The 23,432-nt window shown below is 42.2% G+C and overlaps 1 protein-coding gene across 1 annotated transcript in view; it reads right to left on the bottom strand.

The window, feature by feature from the left end:
- The window catches only part of MALRD1 (MAM and LDL receptor class A domain containing 1), a 998,487-nt gene that overhangs the window by 330,707 nt on the left and 644,348 nt on the right, over positions 1–23,432 (bottom strand). The window contains exon 23 of the mRNA XM_053715701.1: positions 3,573–3,725. Within this exon, the coding sequence (XP_053571676.1) occupies positions 3,573–3,725 (153 nt within the window). The remainder of the gene's footprint in view (positions 1–3,572; positions 3,726–23,432) is intronic.

The raw sequence follows: 23,432 nt of genomic DNA on the forward strand, positions 1-23,432 counted from the left end.
TAAATATGCTGTTTTAGCAGCAATTAAACATCTAAAGGTTATTTTCAATTACATAGTTTTGTTTCTTGAGATCTATAAGAGTTTGAAGCATAGATTGAGTAAATGTTGCCTTACTCAGTCAAGGCAACATCTGCTTTGTTGCACATCTGCTGGGTTGAAGAAAAATACAGTATAAGAAGGACACAATTCCCATGGGAACAGAAAAGTAGTTAGCCTTTCCTATTCCGTCAAAGGATCCAGGGACTCAAACAGTTAACAATATACATACTTATTATTCGGAGCATAAACCTTGTGTGGTCAGGTGGAATAGTAAAATTATTTGGTGCATTTGCTAAACACAATGAATACTTAACACATTTTAATGAAACTTTCAAGTAACAAAAGTAACATTACATAATAAACATTCAAATCAGTGTTAATTTTGATGGCAAATTTCGATTTAGTCTTAGTTTTAGTCGTTTGACTAAAATGCCATTTTAGTTTTAGTCGTATTTTAGTTATCTGAATTGTTTTAGTTTTAGTCTAGTTTTAGTCGACTAAATCTTCAGTAGATTTTAGTCGACTAAAATCTAAGGGGTTTAGTTAAAGTGTAATTCATTTTGTTAAGCATTTCTCTATCATTTTCAAACTCATTATATACTCCCGAAGTAAACATAGCACGTGTTATTATTTTTGATATTTAGGTTTAAACATGCAATACAGACACAGATTTAGCCGTTGTGATATATAACGTCTTTATTAAACTTAAAATTAAATAAAACCAAGTTTCATAAATAAACAGAAGTGCAACTTTAAAATATAAAAAAACAAACTGTAAACTGTATTGGCTGTAACGCCATTGCACATATTACCCAATATGAAAACTTTAACAGTTCTCTGTTAATAATTATAACAGTATTAAGTAACTCAACAACAAAAAGTTTCTGCAGCTAGCATAACTTAAACCCATACTCGTGGGTTATGCTTATTTCTATAGGAAAAATCAATTGTTTGTTCAGATTTGAAAACATTTTGGCAACAAAATTAACACTGCTTTAGAACTTCCAAACTCATTATAAACTCCTAGAGTAAAGGTTTATTAACCTGTTTTTATTTTTTTGTATTAAAGGGACAGTCAACCCAAAAATTACTGTAACTTATTTAGATTAGTTAAATAACAATCTTTACAGTAAACTGTAGCCAAATTTCCATCTAAATAAACTTTGGCAGAAAATAAACTTACTAGATCGCATCTTGCAGTTTTGAAATGGCCGCCTGACCCCTCCTTCTCTGACGTCTTTCAAAAGCTTGCACTAGTAAAGGATCCTTTTCTCGAGTCTAGTAGTCTCGTCCCTGCGCGCTCCTGCAATTTCAGCTAACAGCTGTTCATACCCGGCACTCACTGCTTCTCATCCATGTTGCTGTGCGCTCTGTGTTACAGAGACTGAGAGGCAGTGAGTGCCGGGCAGGCAGAGATATGATGGTCTGAGATTAGAGAGAAATGTTTTATTTTTATTGTATTTCCCTACACAGTAGTGATGATCAAATACACAGGCACAGATCCCCTCAGCTAGAAGTTGAGATAAATTATTTTCCTGGGTTTACTTTTAATAAAAATATATTGGCTAATAGGGGTGAAGGCAGTGGGCAAAAGGCACAAATGTTCCTCGGTGCGTGTTCCCTACACTGCTAGAAAGTCTTCGCGGGGAGTCGGGACCCTGGGACTCCTCATCATCATCTTCCAGCGGAGGAGGAGGAAGAGGCTTATTTAGATTCACATACTGCGCTCCTCTTGGCAGCAAGAAGATTCCCCCTCCCCGCCCCCTGAAGACTGCAGGGAAAGACCTACGGACACATACCCAGGCTTAGGATCCTTGCTCCCGCTGCCCACTATCAGCTTTTACACCCCCAACCCACAGGCATCACGGCGCAGCATTAGCTCTACTATCCAGGAAATGTGCGCACATTAATAGTAAACTGAAGTGACCGGTTTTCCTGGATAGTAGAGCTAATGCTGCAGAGCAGTGTAGCACCGGGCACCGTTTAAACTTCCCGCACACACCAGGCTCCGCCCGACACTGCTCATAGACACTTGGATTAGCCGACAGCGACTTATTTGTATTTTCAGTCTCCTACACTGAGATTCTAAGTGACAGGCAGATGTTAGCTAGACACTGACTGCAGAGGTAGCTCTTGACACCGCAAGTACAATCAGCGCTATTATGCTATATGCACAAGTGCTCAGGATCGGTCAAAGTTATGGCAGTCTCCTATAGTTGAGCTTTGCATAAGGAGTTATGTTGCACATTCTGTGTGAATGGTGTATCCGCTTGTGCATATAGCATAATAGCGCTGATTGTACTTGCGGTGTCAAGAGCTACCAAAACAATTTGCATAAAGTGTTAATTTTGACAGCAAATTTTGATAGGAAATTTTGATTTAGTTTTAGTCATAGTCTTTTGACTAAAATGCCATTTTGATTTAGTTTTAGTCATGGGAACCGATTTACCAAAGTGCGAGCGGACATGATACCATGTGGCATATCATGTCCGCCACACATCGATAAATGCTTTCGGCATTTATCATTGCACAAGCAGTTCTGGTGCCGCCACCTGCAGATTTGCTAGCAGGGGGTGTCAATCAGCCCGATCATATAGGATCGGGTGGATTGAAGACAGCAGCCTCAGAGGCAGCAGACAAGTTATGGAGCAGCGGTCTTTAGACCTGAAGGCTCGCGTGGAAACAGAGGCATTAAGCTCCATTCTGAGCTTGATAATTCGGCCCATAGTCTTTTGACTAAAATGCCATTTTAGTTGTAGTCGTATTTTAGTCATCAGCATTTCTTTAGTTTTATGCTCATTTTAGTCTAGTTTTAGTCGACGAAATTAACACAGATTTAAATGTGATTCTCATAGCCTTCAGTGATAGTACAAATGTGAAGGGAAATGTCGATCTACTGTTTGATCTCAAAAGTAGTTGTTTGCTGATACCAAGTAATGAGGTAATGCTAAGCAGAATAATTGCTAAGACTATTTTATTGAAGGTTAGCAGATAAGAAATAGAGAGAAACATAAAAAAAATGAATGCAGTTTAGCCCTACAGGTCAACAGGTAAAACTTTAAGTTTAAGATCAAACATTTGAAACAAATAGTGAAGGACACACCGTAGAGTACATTTGTTCTAATATTAAAAATACACAAGAACCTTTAATATTTATTAGAATAAAGTTATTCTACAGGGCTTCACTTTTTATTCAAATTAAGTGAAAATAACTTTTTTTTACTAAATAATAGTAGAGTCACTTAAAATACCTAGTACAAATAACATATCTTAGTTGGTCAATAAGCTTATTGTGTAAAAAAAGAACAAATATGTTAGTTCAAAAATGAGAGGTAAGGTCATTAGCAAAAGTGTATAATGAAATAATTTGTATGAAACCAACTCTGGATATAAGACATGGAGCAAACTAGTCTTTTAATTGAAAAGTATTTGCTTTTTTTTTCAAGTGTTTTAGAAATGTACATAGAAAAAAATATATTGGATTATGTTAAAGTGTATTTTCAAACTATGGCAAATATACATAATTCATTTACCTGGTGTGTGATCTGTATTTAGAGCAAGAAGTCCCATATTGCCAACACTCCAATCATAATTGTCAGTTTGGTCTTGTGTAAGGTCACACCCAACAATACGGTTCTGGTCATGAACTTCAAAATTACAGCTGCCAGATATATCAGTGTAGTTACCTAAATATAACATAAAAAAATACATCTTACCAATAAAAGGTAAATAAGTAATAAGGTTTCATACAGGAAATAGAACATTTTATTTTTTCATTTAAATTGGCATCAGCTACTTGGAATGTAGAAAAAAATTATGATTTATTTTTCTAAATCATCTTTTGCTTTACCTCTCTCAAGTACCTAAGTTTCTGCTGTTCAAACTATGTAAGTCTATTAAGAGATTAGCTCTTTCTGACTTCACACATTTGCTTAATTTCACAAAGGAATTTACATTTTCCATCTCAGTACTTGCTTCAGTGCTCTCTGACAGAGTGTGAAAATTGTAAATAAGATGATTTAAATTTAAATTTAATACATCTTCAGTTTTTCAAGGTTGTCATTTTTATTGGTTGAGCTGGAACATTTTCTACAGGTTTCAGAAACCAAATGGTTTTAGGCTTTAATCAGATGGGATGTGTTACATTTTTAACAGATACATATTTGTACGTTGATTCAATAATTAACCATATCCATATAACTACTTGTAAAAATATTGTGTACCTAACGCTGGTCCCTTGTGCTATAATACAGTTTCCCTTTATCATTTATGATGTCTGCTACTAATCCTGTAAATTAGATTTTGAATATAATAAACATTGAAATGTACTATTTCCTAAAGTTTTTCATAAAATAACTCTTTTGAAAAAAATGCCCCAAAAACAATTGTATTTTAAAGGGACATGAAGCAAAAAAATAATATTTCATGATTCAGATAGATCATACAATATTAAACAAAGCTCCAATTTATTTATATTATGTAATTTGCGTTATTCTCTTGGTATCCTTTGTTGAATGAGCAGCAATGCACTACAGGGAGCTAACTGAAAGCCAATGACAAGAAGCATATATGTGCAGCCACCAATCAGCAGCTTTCAAACCTACCTAGGTATACATTTCAGCAAAGGATGCAAAGAGAACAAAACAAATTAGATAATAGAAATAAATTAGAAAGTTATTTCAAATGTGCATGCTCTGTTTAAATCATTAAAGAAAAAAATTGGATTTCATGCCCCTTTAAAGCCAACAATGTTTCTGCAATACCAGGTTCTAACAGTAGTGTCTCACCTCCTGTATTGACTACAACAGGTGTCTTCTGCTACTCATCCTTAGATAGTTCCCAGTTGTGTTTGTTTTACAGACACTGTTGGTTGATGCCTGAATATCTATTTTTTTATCTGTAAGTTGAAGACATACTGCTTTACCTGAATTCTGAACTAGGCAGAGGACTCTCGCCTTGCCCTGCATTATATTAAGTTCCTGCTTTGCTTCTGTTACTGTGCCAGTGATATTCTACACAGTTATTGTTCTTTTTTAGTCCACTTATTCCTAATTATTTCCATCTTGTTCCTACTCAGTTAACCATGTTTATGTCATCAGTGCACTATTCACCTACTCTGAGGCTTACCATTTTGTCTGGTAGCACAATTTTCAATGCAAATTATCTTTGTGCTTTATACAAGAAAGAGATATGGGGGCTGATTTATCAAGGGCTGAATGGCCCCTGATGCCCCTGTTTCCGCGTGAGCCTTCAGGCTTGACGGAAAAAGCAGTTATCAAGCAGCGGTCTTAAGACCGCTGCTCCATAACTGGTCCACCATCTCTGAGGCTACGGTCTGCAATCCACCCGATCCTATACGATCGGGTTGGTTGACACCACCAGCTAGCGATTGATTGGCTGCGAATCTACAGGGGGCGGCATTGCACAAGCAATTCACCAGAACTGCTTGTGCAATGTTAAATGCCGACAGCGTATGCTGTCGGCATTCAGCGATGTCAGTCGGACATGATACACTACAGCGTATCATGTCGGACAGACATTGATAAATCGGCCCCATTGAGCCTTCACATGATATCATGGAAGCCAAATAGAGGGAGATTCTAAAATCTTCTGAAACAGTGTTCTTTTTGTCTTGTGTATTTCTAGTGAACTCACCTCCAGGTCAGTCATCTCCTCAAAAGCAATGCAAAGAATGCAATGAAAGTCCCATGGGTATCATGTGTAAAAAGAAAAAGTCCAAAAACCCACCATAATGCCACAGCAAATTAATTGAATGTGTGGCTTTTTTATAGTTTATTTAGTTATTGTTGGACTATTCATGTGACTGAAAAAAAAATTCTAGTTGCTCAGAATAAAAAATATAGATTATAACTCTCATTATGGGATATAAATAAATGTACTGACAATGAAAGATGACTGCCTAATGGCTATTGTTGCACATTCAACTTTGAGATTGGATTTCATTTGGAATCAATAATGCTGTGATCTAGATGTTTTACCTATTTCTTTTTGCTGCTATTTTGCAGAATTTTATTTTGAGGCAATGGGGTCGATTTTCGAAGCAGCGGATGCTGCTTCCGACTCACTCCACTTCAGGTCCACCTGAATCGGAAGTTAAGAAGCAGCGGTCCTAAGACCACTGCTCTGTAACTCGTCCGCCACCTCTGAGGTGGCAGACAGCAATCAGCCCGATAAAATACGATCGTGTTGATTGACACCCCCTGCTAGCGGCCGTGAATCTGCAGGGGGCGGTATTGCACCAGCAATTGTGGATTCCACATTTTATTAGATTTTTATTGTATTTATATGCTTAATTCCATTGTTGAATAAGTAAGTTTGTAATTAAACTCAATTTTAATTTATCATCTTCTCCTAACACCTTGCCCACTTGGAGGCACTTTGAACACGACACACTCATTACTACCCCTCTCCAGGCTAGCTAGTCAGCCATCTTTCAGAGCTATAGGTGTGCACAGTCTTCGGCGCAATATCCACAACAACACGTACACTGATTCTCTACATATAGTAGAGATATTAGCTGCCAAGACAGTACTAAGATAAGTGACATTAAATACACACATCTACTAACTAAGTAAAATACAAAAAGTTCCCCTTTAAACAGCTCAAGACCTTATATTCGTCAAAGTTTAAATAAATCGTCAGTGTAACAGGGCAAAATAGACCGTAACACTCACCCCAGCACTATATTTTCTCCTGGCAAACAAATGCTGCAAGCGGCTAACAGATCATTCACCACAGAAACGTACAGTGAGCCTCCACTGCCGTGTGGGTCCCCGGGCCGATGAAATCTTCTAAGCCACGCCAGAAAGTGCTCTTACTTGGGGTGTGCACTGGAAGTATCCGTTCTCTCTCTTGCTCCCTGTACGGCAAGCCAATCTCTGCAGAGGCGTATACCTATGATGTCATCCAGCAGTCCGTGCTTCAGGTAAGATACGTATGCACATTGGGTCCTAAGAACGCTGAGGTTTGAGCTGGAGAAATGACCATAAGCATAGAAAAGCAAAGAGAGTCCAGCAAACCTTCCAGGTGTATACATTCTCAAAGCAATATTTATTTTGGAAACCGAGCCAACAATAAAATGAGGTTATAAACAAAGTCCCAGTATCCTATGATAAATAGTACATGGTCCTACGCGTATCAGCAGTATAGTATATGCCTTAATCACGGACATTATGTCCATGATTAAGGCATATACTATACTGCTGAAACGCGTAGAACCATGTACTATCTATCCTAGGATACTGGAACTTTGTTTATAACCTCATTTTATTGTTGGCTCGGTTTCCAAAATAAATATTGCTTTGAAAATATATACGCCTGGAAGATTTGCTGGACTTTCTTTGTTTATCTACTAACTAAGGCCTAATACTATATAACCAATATTTCACAAATGGAGTCTTTAAAAACCCTTAGACAAGAGATTGATTTTAACGTCCTTAATACTGACATTATAGATAATGAGGACTGCATTGATGCACAAACTCTATTTAAAGAATTAGAAAAACTCATTATCTCGGAAATAAAATACAAGGCGGAAATCTCTTTTTTGAAAGAATGCCTAGAACTGAATATTATACCTAAGGGTCTTTTAATCCATAAATAATGCACCTTTTCTATAAATGACCTGAATCTTTCCACTAAATGGACCGAAACCCTGCTACAGACCTCCAGAACACTCATGAACCTCATCATAGAATATAGAGAATCACAGATTAAATACATAGATGCAGACATTAAAGAGGATGAGGAAATACTCATGAACCTTGAAAATTCAGGGACATATATCACAGAATGGAGGTTTAACCTTATAAAAAAGTATCTAAAACTAGGGAGGACATTATTATGAAGAAAACCAGAAAATTAAAAAGGGAGCTAGATAAAATCAATAATGAGAACACTTTAACAATAGAGACAGAAAACACAAACCCAATTAATACTTTAACAACAAATATAGAAAATATGAGTGAGAACCCAGATAAATGGACCAAAGTAACATACAAGACTAAGAATCAAACTAGAAATCACCCTTTTCATGACACACAAAGACAGACTGTAAGAAAGCAATATTGGCATTCAAACAGACCTTATGTGAATCGTAACTATAACTCATATAGAGAAGATCACATACATCAGAACAGTAGGACATGGGGTGAAAATTATGAAACCAATCAAACTCATGAAAATTGGAACAGACCACATCATAAATGGGGTACACATTATAACAGAAACTATAGAGGCGATACAAATGTTATGAGCAATGAGAATTATACTGATAGCCGTTATGACTATGACAATTCCAGATGAGGTTATCACCAATACCCAAATAGGAGACCGGATAGAAATAACTATTATCCCTCAAGATACGATTATGGAGACAAAAGAGGTTACTATAACAACTATAATAAAAGGACAACAAGAGGCACTTACAACACACCCCACGAAAAAGAGTCAGGTCAAAGAACTAATGACTATTAAAACAGACGTCCTTTTAGAGAACCTGACACTACACCACACTGGAAGAAAACATACTCGAGAAATGATGAAACACAGTTTGGAGAGTCTGAAGACTATAGAAGTCACAAATCAGGCAATAACAACATCAAAAAATGGACGGAACAAGCAAAAAGAGAGGAGCACATAGCCTCAAGGCATCAAGAGACAGACTCTGTGTTATTGGCACCAACCCCTTCATTGTCATATTTTTTTAGAGCTAAACCAACCAGCCACAAAAGAAAAAAGAAAGAATACAGTTAAGAAAGAAAACCTTGGAAGGAGAGGAACAGATTCCACTAAACCTAAAAAGAAGACCCATAGAGGGAAGCGGGAAGGCATCAGACTGAAAAAATCTGACAGCATAATGCCAAACAACAATGAAGAAAAAGTTAATGAAGGAATCTTGAACTTAAGCTCACAAGAGTTGACAGAAAAAGAAAGAGAGATACTAAAATATGGCCTCTCATTCGCACCATCAAAGAGTCTCAACAAATTTCAATCATTCATAAATACTAAAGAATTTGTAAGAAAGTTGACTCTGATAAGGTTCTTTCTAAAATCTCCAATAGAAAGAATGATATCAAATAATTATATTACCAATATACAACAAGATCAATTCATACATACAGACCTCAAACCAAGGTCTACTTTCTACCCAATTAACAGCAAGAGGAGCGCTATAGAAGCATTTGAAACCATAGTATGCACCGAAACATCAACCCGAAAAAATGGTGAAAAGTTAAACACAACATGTCTAAAGCCCAAATGGAAACCATCAAGCGGCTTGAGAATAACAATAAATTGGCGATAAGACCAGCTGATAAAGGTGCAGGGATCATGATTCTCAGTAGAGAAGATTATGCTAATGAGAATGAACGCATATTAAGTGACCAAACAACCTACCAGAAACTATTAAATAACCCTGTTGAAGGATTTCAAAAAGAACTAAAACTATTACTCGGAAAGGCAAAAACACTGGGAGTACTGAATGAAGGAGAATTCAGATACATCAATGTAAAATATCCAATCACTCCAGTAATATATAGCCAACCGAAGATACATAAAAGATTGCAGAATCCACCTGGTCGACCTATAATATCCGGAATTGGTTCACTAACAAGTAATCTTTCGGAATATGTCGATAAGAACCTGCAAAAATATGTCAGACAACTGCCATATTACCTTAGAGACTCTACACAAATACTCAATTTACTAAGTAACACACCGTGGGAAGAAGGCTATATATTAGCAACTTGTGATATCACATCACTTTATATGAGCATCCCAAACCGTGAAGGTCTTGATGCCATAAAGTGGTTCTTGGAAAAAGACTCAGAAATTCAGAAAGAACAAAGTAAATTCATATTGGATAGTATAGAATATATTAAAAAAAAACTACTTCTGTAATGAAGGTAAATACTACAAGCAGATCTGTAGGACAGCAATGGGGACCAGGTTTGCGTCAAGTTATGCTAATTTGTATATGGGGAAATGGGAGCAAATATTCTGGGACTCCTGCCAAGCCAGCGCGGACCTGGTCCTATACCGAAGATACATAGATGATATTAACATCATCTGGAGAGGATTCATAGTAGGCCTCAAATACACCATAGAGGTGATAAATAAAAATATATATAATTTGGGGGGCAGAGCCTGGCTGTGCTGGAGAAAGGCTGCAACAGAGTAGAGCTCCTGAGCCAAAAGCCAGACCGCTTTAAATAAATGCAATAATTTGGGCAATAAACATACACCATCACCCCATCTGAACTGAGGGGAACATTGAGCATACCGGAACTGCACGTCAAACGAAGCAAGCCCACCTGATCTGCTAATCACCGGCACGATCATATAAGAAGGCCGCATCCCCGCCTGTGATCGTGAAGGCCACACAAGTCTGCTAATGAAACGACAGGCAAGCGTCCTAATTACTTTACACGGACCGGGCTGGTGTCACAAGAGAATAAAGTGCATTAAGCTGAGACACCTTTAGGGTCCGGAGATATCCGTGATAGGCCGCAAGCCTCCCTAGCAGTTGGGAGTGTGGTGCCTGTCTCGGATCATTAACACCTGAACGCTCATACGGAAGGGGGCATAAGCACAGGTCTGACATTAAAAGAAGAAGATATAACCTGCTCGAAAGTCACACCTCAGGCACAGAACGGATCAGGGGCCGTATTACAAATTGCTGGAACTCGTGGGTAACATAATAATATCAAGAGGGGGTCTGACCTACTAACTACCAATAAGGGTAGCGTGTGCTAAAGGATAAGGAATAAAAGCTCTTATTAAGAGACTGTTCATGGCATATACTAGCCTATAATATTAAAGTATAGCCCGGCCTCTACCATAACTAAGCACCTGAGGTTACAATAAGGGCTCACAGGGGACCGCTATACGAGTAAAAGGGACATTACTAAATATCATTATTCTTCTGGAGTTGCAGTGCCTGACTGTGAGTGATAGTGTGCTGGTCTGTCTGGCCTTACTGTCATGTAAAGAAGCTGAAAGATAGCGGTACTTGAAGGGAGACAGAGCATACATCTTCTAGAACATATAACAGGGACTGCAGCATGGCGCAGAAAAAATCTGGCCTCAATGAGAAAGGAACCAAAACTAGGAATATGAATCATTACCTTAAAGGAATAGATCCTCAGACATCAGAAGTTACTCTCCCTCAGCCTGACCATATCTCACCTGACTCTGACCGAGTACCCACAGATACTACCTTACCCATGCATTATGTCACAAAAGATGATTTGAAGACTCTCTCATCTAAAGAAGATATTAAAGAAGTTGTGTCTGAGATCAAGAACTTGTTTGGGAAATTACGCAGAGATGTGACAGAATTAACTCAAAGGGTTACAAATGTTGAGAGCACTCAGAGCTCTATACAAGAGAAATTAAAAGAAACAGCATCTTAGGTACAATACAACACCAACATGGTCCAGAGCCTGATGGAGAGAATAGAAGACTTAGACAATCGTGGCAGGCGAAACAATCTGTGTATACGAGGTATCCCAGAGAGTATCAATCCCAATGCACTGCAAGGATACTTGCAGGACCTTTATAGGGTGATAAAAGGCACCCCTATGTCGCCGGAAGTTATCATTGAAAGAGCACATAGAGCCTTGCGCCCTAAACCATCTGCAAAGGCACCTCCAAGAGACGTTATTCTTAGACTGTTAAATTACAAAGACAAAGAAGAGATTCTCTGCCATAGCAGCAACAAACATCCGATCCAACATGTGGGCATTACTCTACAGCTGTTCTCTGACCTCTGTCCAGCGACCCTCCAAAAACGTAGAGAGCTGAGATTCCTCACTACTACTTTACAGAACAACAAGATTCAGTATCGATGGGGTTTTCCTACATGCATCGTGGCCACCAATGGCGGGAAAACAGCTGTATATCGGACACAGGAGGTCAGTCAACTCTGCTCAGGTCTGTAACCTCTTTGATAGTGTAACTGTATGTATATGGTAGTTCCTATTAATGTATTTGGAAAACTATTATGGCCGATATTAGCTATAATACCCAGTCCCCCTAGGACCAGTTGCCTCCCTTGGAACTGGACCATCTAGTAATCTGGACAGCAGAATATGACTTAAACTGAATACAGGGACCCCAGGCTCCCCAACACCCCTAGGCAATCCCCTTCCCCTCATTCACACTCCATTTGGAGTTATATTTATTTTATGAATGGTATTATTTATGTTTAATGTTTATAAGAATTATGTCACTGTTTTGCCCAATATTAATGTATATATAAGGACTGGCTAAAGGCACATTCCCTCTTAGAGTTTTCCTGATAGAAAAGTTTTATTGTCGCTCAGTTTATCCTGTATGTGTATACACTTGCACTTTAAGGTTTGCTTGTTCTCACTCTGAGCATAATCCCTCAGGGTAGTCGCTGAGTCACATTAAATTCACGAGTTTTGTACAAACCGTACTAAAAATCTGATACCTCACTAACTTTATCCCCTACCCCCATATTTCCATCTCACTTCTCTCCACTTCATTCCCTCTTCCCTTTCTAACATCCTTTTTTTTTTTTTTTTTGTGATGGCACCTCTAGACGCTAGGCCCAAAGTGCACCCACTTTAGCTTCTTACAATAAATGTAAAGGGACTAAACAATCCGGGGAAGCGCTCAATTGTGTCCCGCGAGTTACATAGACTCAGGGGAGACCTGATTTTTGTGCAAGAAACTCACTTTGCGAAATGCAAAGGACCTAGATGGCATAACCATAGATATTCTGCTGCCTTTTTTGCTTCAGGCCCACGCAAACAAAACGGGGTAGGAATACTCATACACCACAGAATTCCCTTTCAGACGCAAAGTACTGAGAGGGACACAGAGGGTAGATTTGTCATAGTAGTAGGACTCATGTATGGCAGACCTGTAACATTTGTAAATGTATATGCCCGAATACTGCACAGCACATTTTCTTTAGGGCCCTCTCCGCTAAAACCCTTGAACTCTCTAAAGGAAGTTCTGATTCTAGGTGGTGACTTCAATGCGCCACTGATTCCCAGACTGGACACATCTAACGGAGTCTCTAGTGTCTCACACCACATATTGAAACATATCAATAACACTCTAAAAACACACTTGTTACATGATATTTGGCGTACCATACATCCAACGGAGACCAGTTTTACCTATTACTCCAATCCACATAGGAAATACTCACGTATTGACTACCTCTTCACTGACTCACAAGGCATAGCATATATAACACAAAGCGACATTTTCCCCATCACATGGTCTGATCATGCACCAGTCCTGTGTGAAATGATGTGGCCGGGCACACTGGCCGCCCCCTTCATGTGGCGATTAGACGATACACTTCTGGACAACCCACTTATTGTAGGGGACATTGACTCCATGATGACAGAATTTTTCAGACTCAATCTGACTGAGGCTCTTCCAACTATATGGGAGGCACATAAAAGTGTCATTAGGGGGCACCTAATCAAACATAAAGCCAGAGTTTTGAAACAGGCCAGGGAAAAATATAACCACATTCTGCAGCACATAACAACCCTGGAGGAACAACATAAAAAAAATCCACTGGACACCACATTAGAAACAAATTTAACAAAACCAGGTTAGATTTTAAACAACTATTGCAAGAACAGAATTAGAGGTAGGCCCTAATGTTGAAACAAATGTATTATGAAGGGGGTGACAGGGCAGGAAAACTATTGGCCAGAGCGCTCCGCCGGTCACAACTGAAAACTCATGTATACATGGTAAAAGACAAAGATAGCAACACACACAAAGACAGTCCTAGCATAGCAGAGACCGTTCGCTCATATTATCACCAACTATACAATCTTAAATCCTCCTTGCCGATCCCCACTCCAGGGATCAACCTGGAGCAGAATAATATACAAGTATACCTGTCCAAAACACAGCTACTGACTCTGGACCAGGGGACCATAGACTTCCTTGAGTCACCTCTCACGCAGGAGGAAATACAAATTGCGCTAAAAGATCTCCCTAACGGGAAGAGTCCGGGCCCTAACGGGTTCGGGGCCAAGTATTATAAAACCTTTCTGCCCACCTTGCTACCCCAGCTAGAAAATTTATTTAATAGCATATCAGATTCAGAGGTGTTACCTGCTACCATGCTGACCGCTTACATCACGGTACTGCCAAAGCCGGGTAAACCGACGGATAGTCCACAAAACTATAGACCAATTTCATTGCTCGACACCGACATCAAGATCCTAGCGAAAACCTTAGCGAACAGAGTTAATACGGTTCTCCCCACATTGATCTCTCTGGACCAGGTTGTGTTTGTCCTGGGGAGGGAGGCGAAAGATAATACTTTAAAAGTCCTACAATTAATTGACTACTCTAAAAATAATGCCATACTGTTCGCCCTTCTATCCACAGACGCGGAGAAGGCGTTCGATAGAGTGAACTGGCAGTTCCTTAGGAGCACTATGGAGAGGATAGGCTTTGGTAAAAGATTCTTAGGAACGGTCTTTGCCCTATACTCAACACCCAATGCCAAGGTCAAGGTCAACAACATACTCTCTTCTGCCTTTACGATTTCAAATGGCACCAGACAGGGTTGTCCGCATAATGGCAAACAATTTGATACAGGGGATCTGGGTGGGACCCAAGGAGTTTAAAATTGCTATGTACGCTGATGATCTCCTATTTACGCTTACAGAGGTGGAGACATCTGTTACAAACTGCTGTTTGTAACTGGCCCTTTAAATGGAAAATTGCCCTGCTTCCCTGGATTTTGGAGAAGCCTATTTGCCAGCCTCCTTCCACATGACTATGGCCCCTGGAAGATTGTGCCCCTGAGGACATATTGACTTTTGTTGGGTGTGTGTGGCCCTTTAAGAACCGTCTGGGGACATATTGTGACTTTGGTGAACAATGCCCCTTTAAGACTATGTCCCCAGACCTGTGAAATGACTTGTCCCTGGCTTTCTCCCACTTGGTTCAGTTTCATTGTGTGCCATTAAGTGCTATGTGACAGACCCTTCGGTCAGAACTACAGAGATAACTTTGTTCAGCTTCAAGAAGCATTCTAAATACAAGTTTGCTGGGATCAGCTCTAATTAAGTTTAGTGATAAACTTTCCCATTGTCTAATCAGACTTCTAGTAGTGATAAGGTGGACTGCATTGTTTTATTGTGTGTAAAATGTTATCTGCTAAAGTAATGTTGTGGCCTGTCAAAGGGAGTGTCTCTATCTAATATCAAATGTGTGATGGGGGATTTTATGCCTCCCCCTGAGAGTATCCTGTTTGCATGTAACCTCAATAAAAAGCAGGCTGTGTGCTCCAGCACATCAGACCTATTTCTGACCCTCTAACTTGCAGCTTTGACTCATGTTTGTAGGGGACAGTTTCAGCTATAATTACTACAGGGATTGCTATGCTTTTCATACTCCCTTAGCTACAGGGATTGCTACAGAAGGAAGAGGTTCACCTACTGGAGCCTGGTCGTAGGTCCAGGGCGCAGAGCAGACGGCGAGATACCAGCCAAGCAGCGGTGGTTCATAGAGTCTGCATTACTGATGGTGGCTACGCAGCAGTTAGAGTGTCTACGGTGCTGCTGCTCCTTTGGGGAGCGCTAGGAGCATCCTTTTCTACAGTCCAACTTCCAGCCAGCCTGGAGGCAACCGTAACATTTGGCGGCAGCGGTGGGATCGCGTCCTAGCGCAAGGAGCAGCACCACAACAGCACTGGTATTGTAGGAGAGTAATTGAGGGCAACGCTAGCCACTGCGCAGCGTCCCTACCTACAGCAGCATGGAGCTGACAAGACACTGGTCAGAACCCTGTGAAGAGCACCTCAACCTGAACCGTCGCTATGAGGGCGCTGATTTCATTCCAGAGGTAAAGAGGCGGCTAGTCCGATATGGTCCAGACCCTGCACAGGAGGTAGTCAGTCGCCTCATCTGGGAATTGGCTACTGAGAACGAAGCGGCACGAGCCTTTGAGCGCCAACTCTGGAGTTTGAGGGTATGGACACCTGGTCTCTCTCCCCAGTCGCAGCATGTTCCACAGGGAGAGGAGAGCAGCGACCTCCCTCCCCAGTGTTAGTATACTGTGCAGAGGGAAGAGACAACCGGTCTCCTTCCCCAACCCCAACCAGAGATACCAGAGGCAGCAGGCCTCATAGACTGGTCCTGGGAGGACCCCCAGCAGGCAGGTGGAGATGGGACCGCAGTCTCTCTACCGGCCCTACAGGGATGCTGGGCAGGCGGCCCAGATCCCCAGCGACAGACCCAGCTACAGGGAGGGGAGAGCATCGACCTCCCTCCCCAGCCGGAGTGTGCCTTCCAGGGAGAGGAGACAACCGGTCTCTCTCCCCAGCCGCAGCATGTTCCACAGGAAGCGGAGAGCATCGACCTCCCTTCCCAACGGCCGCCGGAGTATCAGGAGGAGGAGGTAAGCCAATCTCCCCCTCCCCAGCTAACTCCTAACTTGGGCCCAGGGTTAACAGTGGAGATGTTAACCCCCACTGACCCCCACGTTCCCTTTGCCACCTGGCAGGACTATGCCCCAATTCCCCCAGCAGAAGAGCTGGCATCAGGACAGAGCGCTGCTGGCCTCTGCCCTACAGACCTTGTCCTTGTTACAGAACTGGCCTGCAAACCCCTCACCCCAGCAGAAGCGCTGGCACCAGGGCAGAGTGCCGCTGGCCTCTGCCCCCCAAGTACCATCAGCTATTTACCCAGCTGCGCCAGGAAGGCCGAGGATGCTACACTTTCATCCTACAACCTGGAACTTACAGGCCAGTACTACGTATTGTGGGGGGGCTACTTTGCTGCTAACGATTATTTGTGGGTGGGTTGCGAGACTAACTTAGGCACTGACCGGCAGAAGGTCAGGTGCCTGGTTAGTCTCCCTCCAAAAGGGGAAATATGTTACAAACTGCTGTTTGTAACTGGCCCTTTAAATGGAAAATTGCCCTGCTTCCCTGGATTTTGGAGAAGCCTATTTGCCAGCCTCCTTCCACATGACTATGGCCCCTGGAAGATTGTGCCCTCTGAGGACATATTGACTTTTGTTGGGTGTGTGTGGCCCTTTAAGAACCGTCTGGGGACATATTGTGACTTTGGTGAACAATGCCCCTTTAAGACTATGTCCCCAGACCTGTGAAATGACTTGTCCCTGGCTTTCTCCCACTTGGTTCAGTTTCATTGTGTGCCATTAAGTGCTATGTGACAGACCCTTCGGTCAGAACTACAGAGATAACTTTGTTCAGCTTCAAGAAGCATTCTAAATACAAGTTTGCTGGGATCAGCTCTAATTAAGTTTAGTGATAAACTTTCCCATTGTCTAATCAGACTTCTAGTAGTGATAAGGTGGACTGCATTGTTTTATTGTGTGTAAAATGTTATCTGCTAAAGTAATGTTGTGGCCTGTCAAAGGGAGTGTCTCTATCTAATATCAAATGTGTGATGGGGGATTTTATGCCTCCCCCGGAGAGTGTCCTGTTTGCATGTAACCTCAATAAAAAGCAGGCTGTGTGCTCCAGCACATCAGACCTATTTCTGACCCTCTAACTTGCAGCTTTGACTCATGTTTGTAGGGGACAGCTTCAGCTATAATTACTACAGGGATTGCTATGCTTTTCATACTCCCTTAGCTACGGGGATTGCTACAGAAGGAAGAGGTTCACCTACTGGAGCCTGGTCGTAGGTCCAGGGCGCAGAGCAGACGTCGAGATACCAGCCCAGCAGCGGTGGTTCATAGAGTCTGCATTACTGATGGTGGCTACGCAGCAGTTAGAGTGTCTACGGTGCTGCTGCTCCTTTGGGGAGCGCTAGGAGCATCCTTTTCTACGGTCCAACTTCCAGCCAGCCTGGAGGCAACCGTAACATTTGGCGGCAGCGGTGGGATCGCGTCCTAGCGCAAGGAGCAGCACCACAACAGCACTGGTATTGTAGGAGAGTAATTGAGGGCAATGCTAGCCACTGCACAGCGTCCCTACCTACAGCAGCATGGAGCTGACAAGACACTGGTCAGAACCCTGTGAAGAGCACCTCAACCTGATCCGTCGCTATGAGTGCGCTGATTTCGTTCCAGAGGTAAAGAGGCGGCTAGTCCGATATGGTCCAGACCCTGCACAGGAGGTAGTCAGTCGCCTCATCTGGGAATTGGCTACTGAGAACGAAGCGGCACGAGCCTTTGAGCGCCAACTGTGGAGTTTGAGGGTATGGACACCTGGTCTCTCTCCCCAGTCGCAGCATGTTCCACAGGGAGAGGAGAGCAGCGACCTCCCTCCCCAGTGGCAGTATACTGTGCAGAGGGAAGAGACAACCGGTCTCCTTCCCCAACCCCAACCAGAGATACCAGAGGCAGCAGGCCTCATAGACTGGTCCTGGGAGGACCCCCAGCAGGCAGGTGGAGATGGGACCGCAGTCTCTCTACCGGCCCTACAGGGATGCTGGGCAGGCGGCCCAGATCCCCAATGACAGACCCAGCTACAGGGAGGGGAGAGCATCGACCTCCCTCCCCAGCCGGAGTGTGCCTTCCAGGGAGAGGAGACAACCGGTCTCTCTCCCCAGCCGCAGCATGTTCCACAGGAAGCGGAGAGCATCGACCTCCCTTCCCAACGGCTGCCGGAGTATCAGGAGGAGGAGGTAAGCCAATCTCCCCCTCCCCAGCTAACTCCTAACTTGGGCCCAGGGTTAACAGTGGAGATGTTAACCCCCACTGACCCCCACGTTCCCTTTGCCACCGGGCAGGACTATGCCCCAATTCCCCCAGCAGAAGAGCTGGCATCAGGACAGAGCGCTGCTGGCCTCTGCCCTACAGACCTTGTCCTTGTTACAGAACTGGCCTGCAAACCCCTCACCCCAGCAGAAGCGCTGGCACCAGGGCAGAGTGCCGCTGGCCTCTGCCCCCCAAGTACCATCAGCTATTTACCCAGCTGCGCCAGGAAGGCCGAGGATGCTACACTTTCATCCTACAACCTGGAACTTACAGGCCAGTACTACGTATTGTGGGGGGCTACTTTGCTGCTAACGATTATTTGTGGGTGGGTTGCGAGACTAACTTAGGCACTGACCGGCAGAAGGTCAGGTGCCTGGTTAGTCTCCCTCCAAAAGGGGAAATATGTTACAAACTGCTGTTTGTAACTGGCCCTTTAAATGGAAAATTGCCCTGCTTCCCTGGATTTTGGAGAAGCCTATTTGCCAGCCTCCTTCCACATGACTATGGCCCCTGGAAGACTGTGCCCTCTGAGGACATATTGACTTTTGTTGGGTGTGTGTGGCCCTTTAAGAACCGTCTGGGGACATATTGTGACTTTGGTGAACAATGCCCCTTTAAGACTATGTCCCCAGACCTGTGAAATGACTTGTCCCTGGCTTTCTCCCACTTGGTTCAGTTTCATTGTGTGCCATTAAGTGCTATGTGACAGACCCTTCGGTCAGAACTACAGAGATAACTTTGTTCAGCTTCAAGAAGCATTCTAAATACAAGTTTGCTGGGATCAGCTCTAATTAAGTTTAGTGATAAACTTTCCCATTGTCTAATCAGACTTCTAGTAGTGATAAGGTGGACTGCATTGTTTTATTGTGTGTAAAATGTTATCTGCTAAAGTAATGTTGTGGCCTGTCAAAGGGAGTGTCTCTATCTAATATCAAATGTGTGATGGGGGATTTTATGCCTCCCCCTGAGAGTGTCCTGTTTGCATGTAACCTCAATAAAAAGCAGGCTGTGTGTTCCAGCACATCAGACCTATTTCTGACCCTCTAACTTGCAGCTTTGACTCATGTTTGTAGGGGACAGCTTCAGCTATAATTACTACAGGGATTGCTATGCTTTTCATACTCCCTTAGCTACAGGGATTGCTACAGAAGGAAGAGGTTCACCTACTGGAGCCTGGTCGTAGGTCCAGGGCGCAGAGCAGACGGCGAGATACCAGCCCAGCAGCGGTGGTTCATAGAGTCTGCATTACTGATGGTGGCTACGCAGCAGTTAGCGTGTCCATGGTGCTGCTGCTCCTTTGGGGAGCGCTAGGAGCATCCTTTTCTACGGTCCAACTTCCAGCCAGCCTGGAGGCAACCGTAACAACATCCATTCCTGCTCTGCTGGATGAGTTCATCAGATACGGGGAAGTATCTCAGTTTCTCCTTAATCATACCAAATCAGAAATGCTGAGTATCACCTTACCTCCTAATACATGTTCTTGGCTTAAATCCCACAGCCCCTTTGTAATGAACACTAAATCCCTGAGATACCTAGGTATAAATCTCTCGAGTACGGTACCAGACATTTTTTAGTCCAATTATGCGTCCCTTAAAAAAGATATTGCCAATGACCTCGCAGTATGGAAACACAAAACTATCTCCTGGCTGGGAAGAATTAATGTTATCAAAATGAACATTCTTCCCAGAGTGTTGTATATATTACAGACCGTACCGATTCCTCTCCTACATTCATTCCTTCCCTCCCTACAAAGGCTAATTGAAGATTACATCTGGAAGCCAAGGGTAAATAAGAGGACCATGTACCTCCCTAGGGAGGATGGTGGGTTGGGACTTCCTAACCTCCTCCTTTACAGAAGGGCCATTTTGCTCCAGTGGTTGACTGAATGGTGCCACAGCAGCACCCAAAAAGATTGGATACAGCTAGATGCTAATATTCTTCAGACAAATAATCTTGCCTCCCTCCCATGGACTGATAAAAAAAAGTAGACCACCACCTTTGGCCCAGTATCCCCTGACTAGTGAACTACTAGATGACTGGGATAGGACTATAAGAACGGACCCTCACATCTCTACATTAAACTCTCCGCTTTCCTCATTATATTGTAACCCAGGAATTCCAATACAGGTCGCTCTGACATCTGACCAAACTAATTTTACTAATAATCAGATTGGTCAGTTTATTACATGTGGGAGACTAAAAACCAGAGAGGAACTATTGAATGAACACCCCAACTTCAAAATACCATGGTTTGTGTACCTGCAAATAGGCCACTTTATCTTTACACATAAACATAAACAACTCTTCCTCAGAGATCACACACCCTTTTAAAGGTTATGCATACAGAAATCCATCCCTGGGCATCTGATCTCTAAGATCTACGGGCTCCTTCTACAGGAGGTCAATGAGCTTCCAACCTACACTAGACAGTGGCACACAGAATTAGGCATATGTTACGGTTACCCTTAGTCTCGCTGAGAGATGGACCGCTTAGTAGCCTGGATTCCTATTGCTGAAGAGGGGAGAAGCTGCTTTCCATAGTATTCTATATGAGTCTCGCAAATGTAGAATAATCCCCCTTAGCTGTAGTACAGCTAGGATACCCTTCTGCCCACAAAAACGAGTCAACGCTGCGATTGAGGGACAACCAAGAACTCAGGACTGGGATGCCCAGCCTGCTTTTTATTTAGGTTAAATGCACACAGGGCACTCCCAGGGGGGGAAGCATAAAATCCCCCATCACACATTTAGACAACGCCCTTGTGACAGGCCACCACAGATAACAAGTACACACAAGAAAACAATTGAGTCCTTCTTATCACCTAGCAGTGAATGCTTATCACATAAACTTAATTACAGTACACAATATGCTAGGAAACCTGCCTCAGAAAATAGTTTTCTCAAAACTGAACAGAGTTAACCCTTTATGAAATGATACTTGTTACAGTTTTCTTGGAGCCCTTCTTAGGCGCTGGCTTGGCTGGTTCAGGCATTGCTGCTGGGAAATAAGTTCTTCACAACAAAATAACTAATGCTTCTGTAACAGCATAGAATTCAACACGCAGGATTGGCAACGGATGTTCCGGGCTGCCAAGACAGTTTCGGTCTCAGCACGTACACAAGAAGCTCACTATAAGCTATTGAGTCGTTGGTATCTTACTTCAGCCCAGCTAAAAGTGATATACCCCAACACTTCAGATAAATGTTAGAGGGGATGTGGGGGGGTAGGCTCCATATTACTTATTTGGTGGGATTGTCCCCTGCTGGAGGGATTTTGGTCTGAGGTGTGGAGCAAGATGCAAGCCATACTTGAACTAGAGGTCCCAAAAACTCCAGAGACTTTGCTGTTCCATTTCCCATTTAAAATCCAGAACCCAATAAAGAAAACACTATTAATGTTAATGCTGACAAGCACAAAAAAATCTGATTCCAGCTCGCTGGAAATCTGCACAAGTCCCCCTAGCCCTAAACTGGAGGCAGGGGGTACAGAGACTGCTACAACTTGAAAAATACCATTATGCCCGGATAACCAAACTGGACACTTACGAGATGTTGGTTCAGTTGTGGAATAGCGGTGACACAGGAAGGGACTGACTCTGGAAAGACACAGATACATCTTTCTGAGGAAGTAAGGATTGAGACGGCGGGCCAGATTGGAGGGGTGTCTACTGAGCTGAATGACTTACCCTTTCCTTCTGCCCCCCCCTTTTTTTCACTCTTTCTCTTCCTACTTTTCTTTTTTCCTCCTCACCCTTATCCCACCTCCCATCATCCTCCTGTTTGCCAGGAGTAAACACACTCATACGAATGCTAGAACACCTCTATGCAACGCAAACCTTTAAAGTATTTGCGACAAGTTATTGTTAAACCATAAGATAATCAAAAGTTATTTGTTGAGTTATTGATGAAACAACTCTTCGGAGTCACTGTTGTGATTACTTTTACTGTTGATACAATTGTTATTTCTGTTAGATAAACAGCAGGACTATCTAAGAATTTTTTTTTTAGAGCTTTAGAATAATGGATATTTACTACCAATATGCACCGGTAACAGACTATACTGGTTATCAACCTTTAATCAACGGGATTAGTCACGTTTGCTATGCTTGGACTTGTTTCTACATAAGGACTAAACCCAGACTATATTTTCTTGTTTATTTTTATTATTTCTTGATGTAAAGTACCGGTTGTAATCTTATATCGCACAATTTGAGATGCCTGTATGTTCATATTTTATTTTCCAATAAAGCTCCTTTGAAAAAAAATAAAAAATAAAAAAATATATATATAATCTGAAATTCACGCATGAATGGAGCCAAAAGAGCATCACATTTTTGGATCTGAAGATAGAAGCAAAAAATGGTAAATGGGAGACATCTAACCACTTCAAAGAGGTAGATAGTAACAACTATATTCACAACCTCAGCTGCCGCCATGAAAAATGGAAGAACAATATTCCGAAAGGGCAGCTCCTAAGGATTCGGAAGAACTGTTCCAATCTAGAAAAGTTGGAAGAACAGGCAATAATCCTGAAAGAAAAGTTCATAGAAAGGGGATATAACGAAGAACTCCTAGAGCTCAAAATGGAGTGAGGAACATTGAGAGGAAAGACATTTTGAAATATAAAAACAGAAAAAGTGTTGAGAAAGACCAACTAGCCCTAAATGTCCCTATGATTATAG

The sequence above is a fragment of the Bombina bombina genome, chromosome 5 (genome assembly GCF_027579735.1).
Source record: "Bombina bombina isolate aBomBom1 chromosome 5, aBomBom1.pri, whole genome shotgun sequence".
NCBI lineage: Eukaryota > Metazoa > Chordata > Amphibia > Anura > Bombinatoridae > Bombina > Bombina bombina.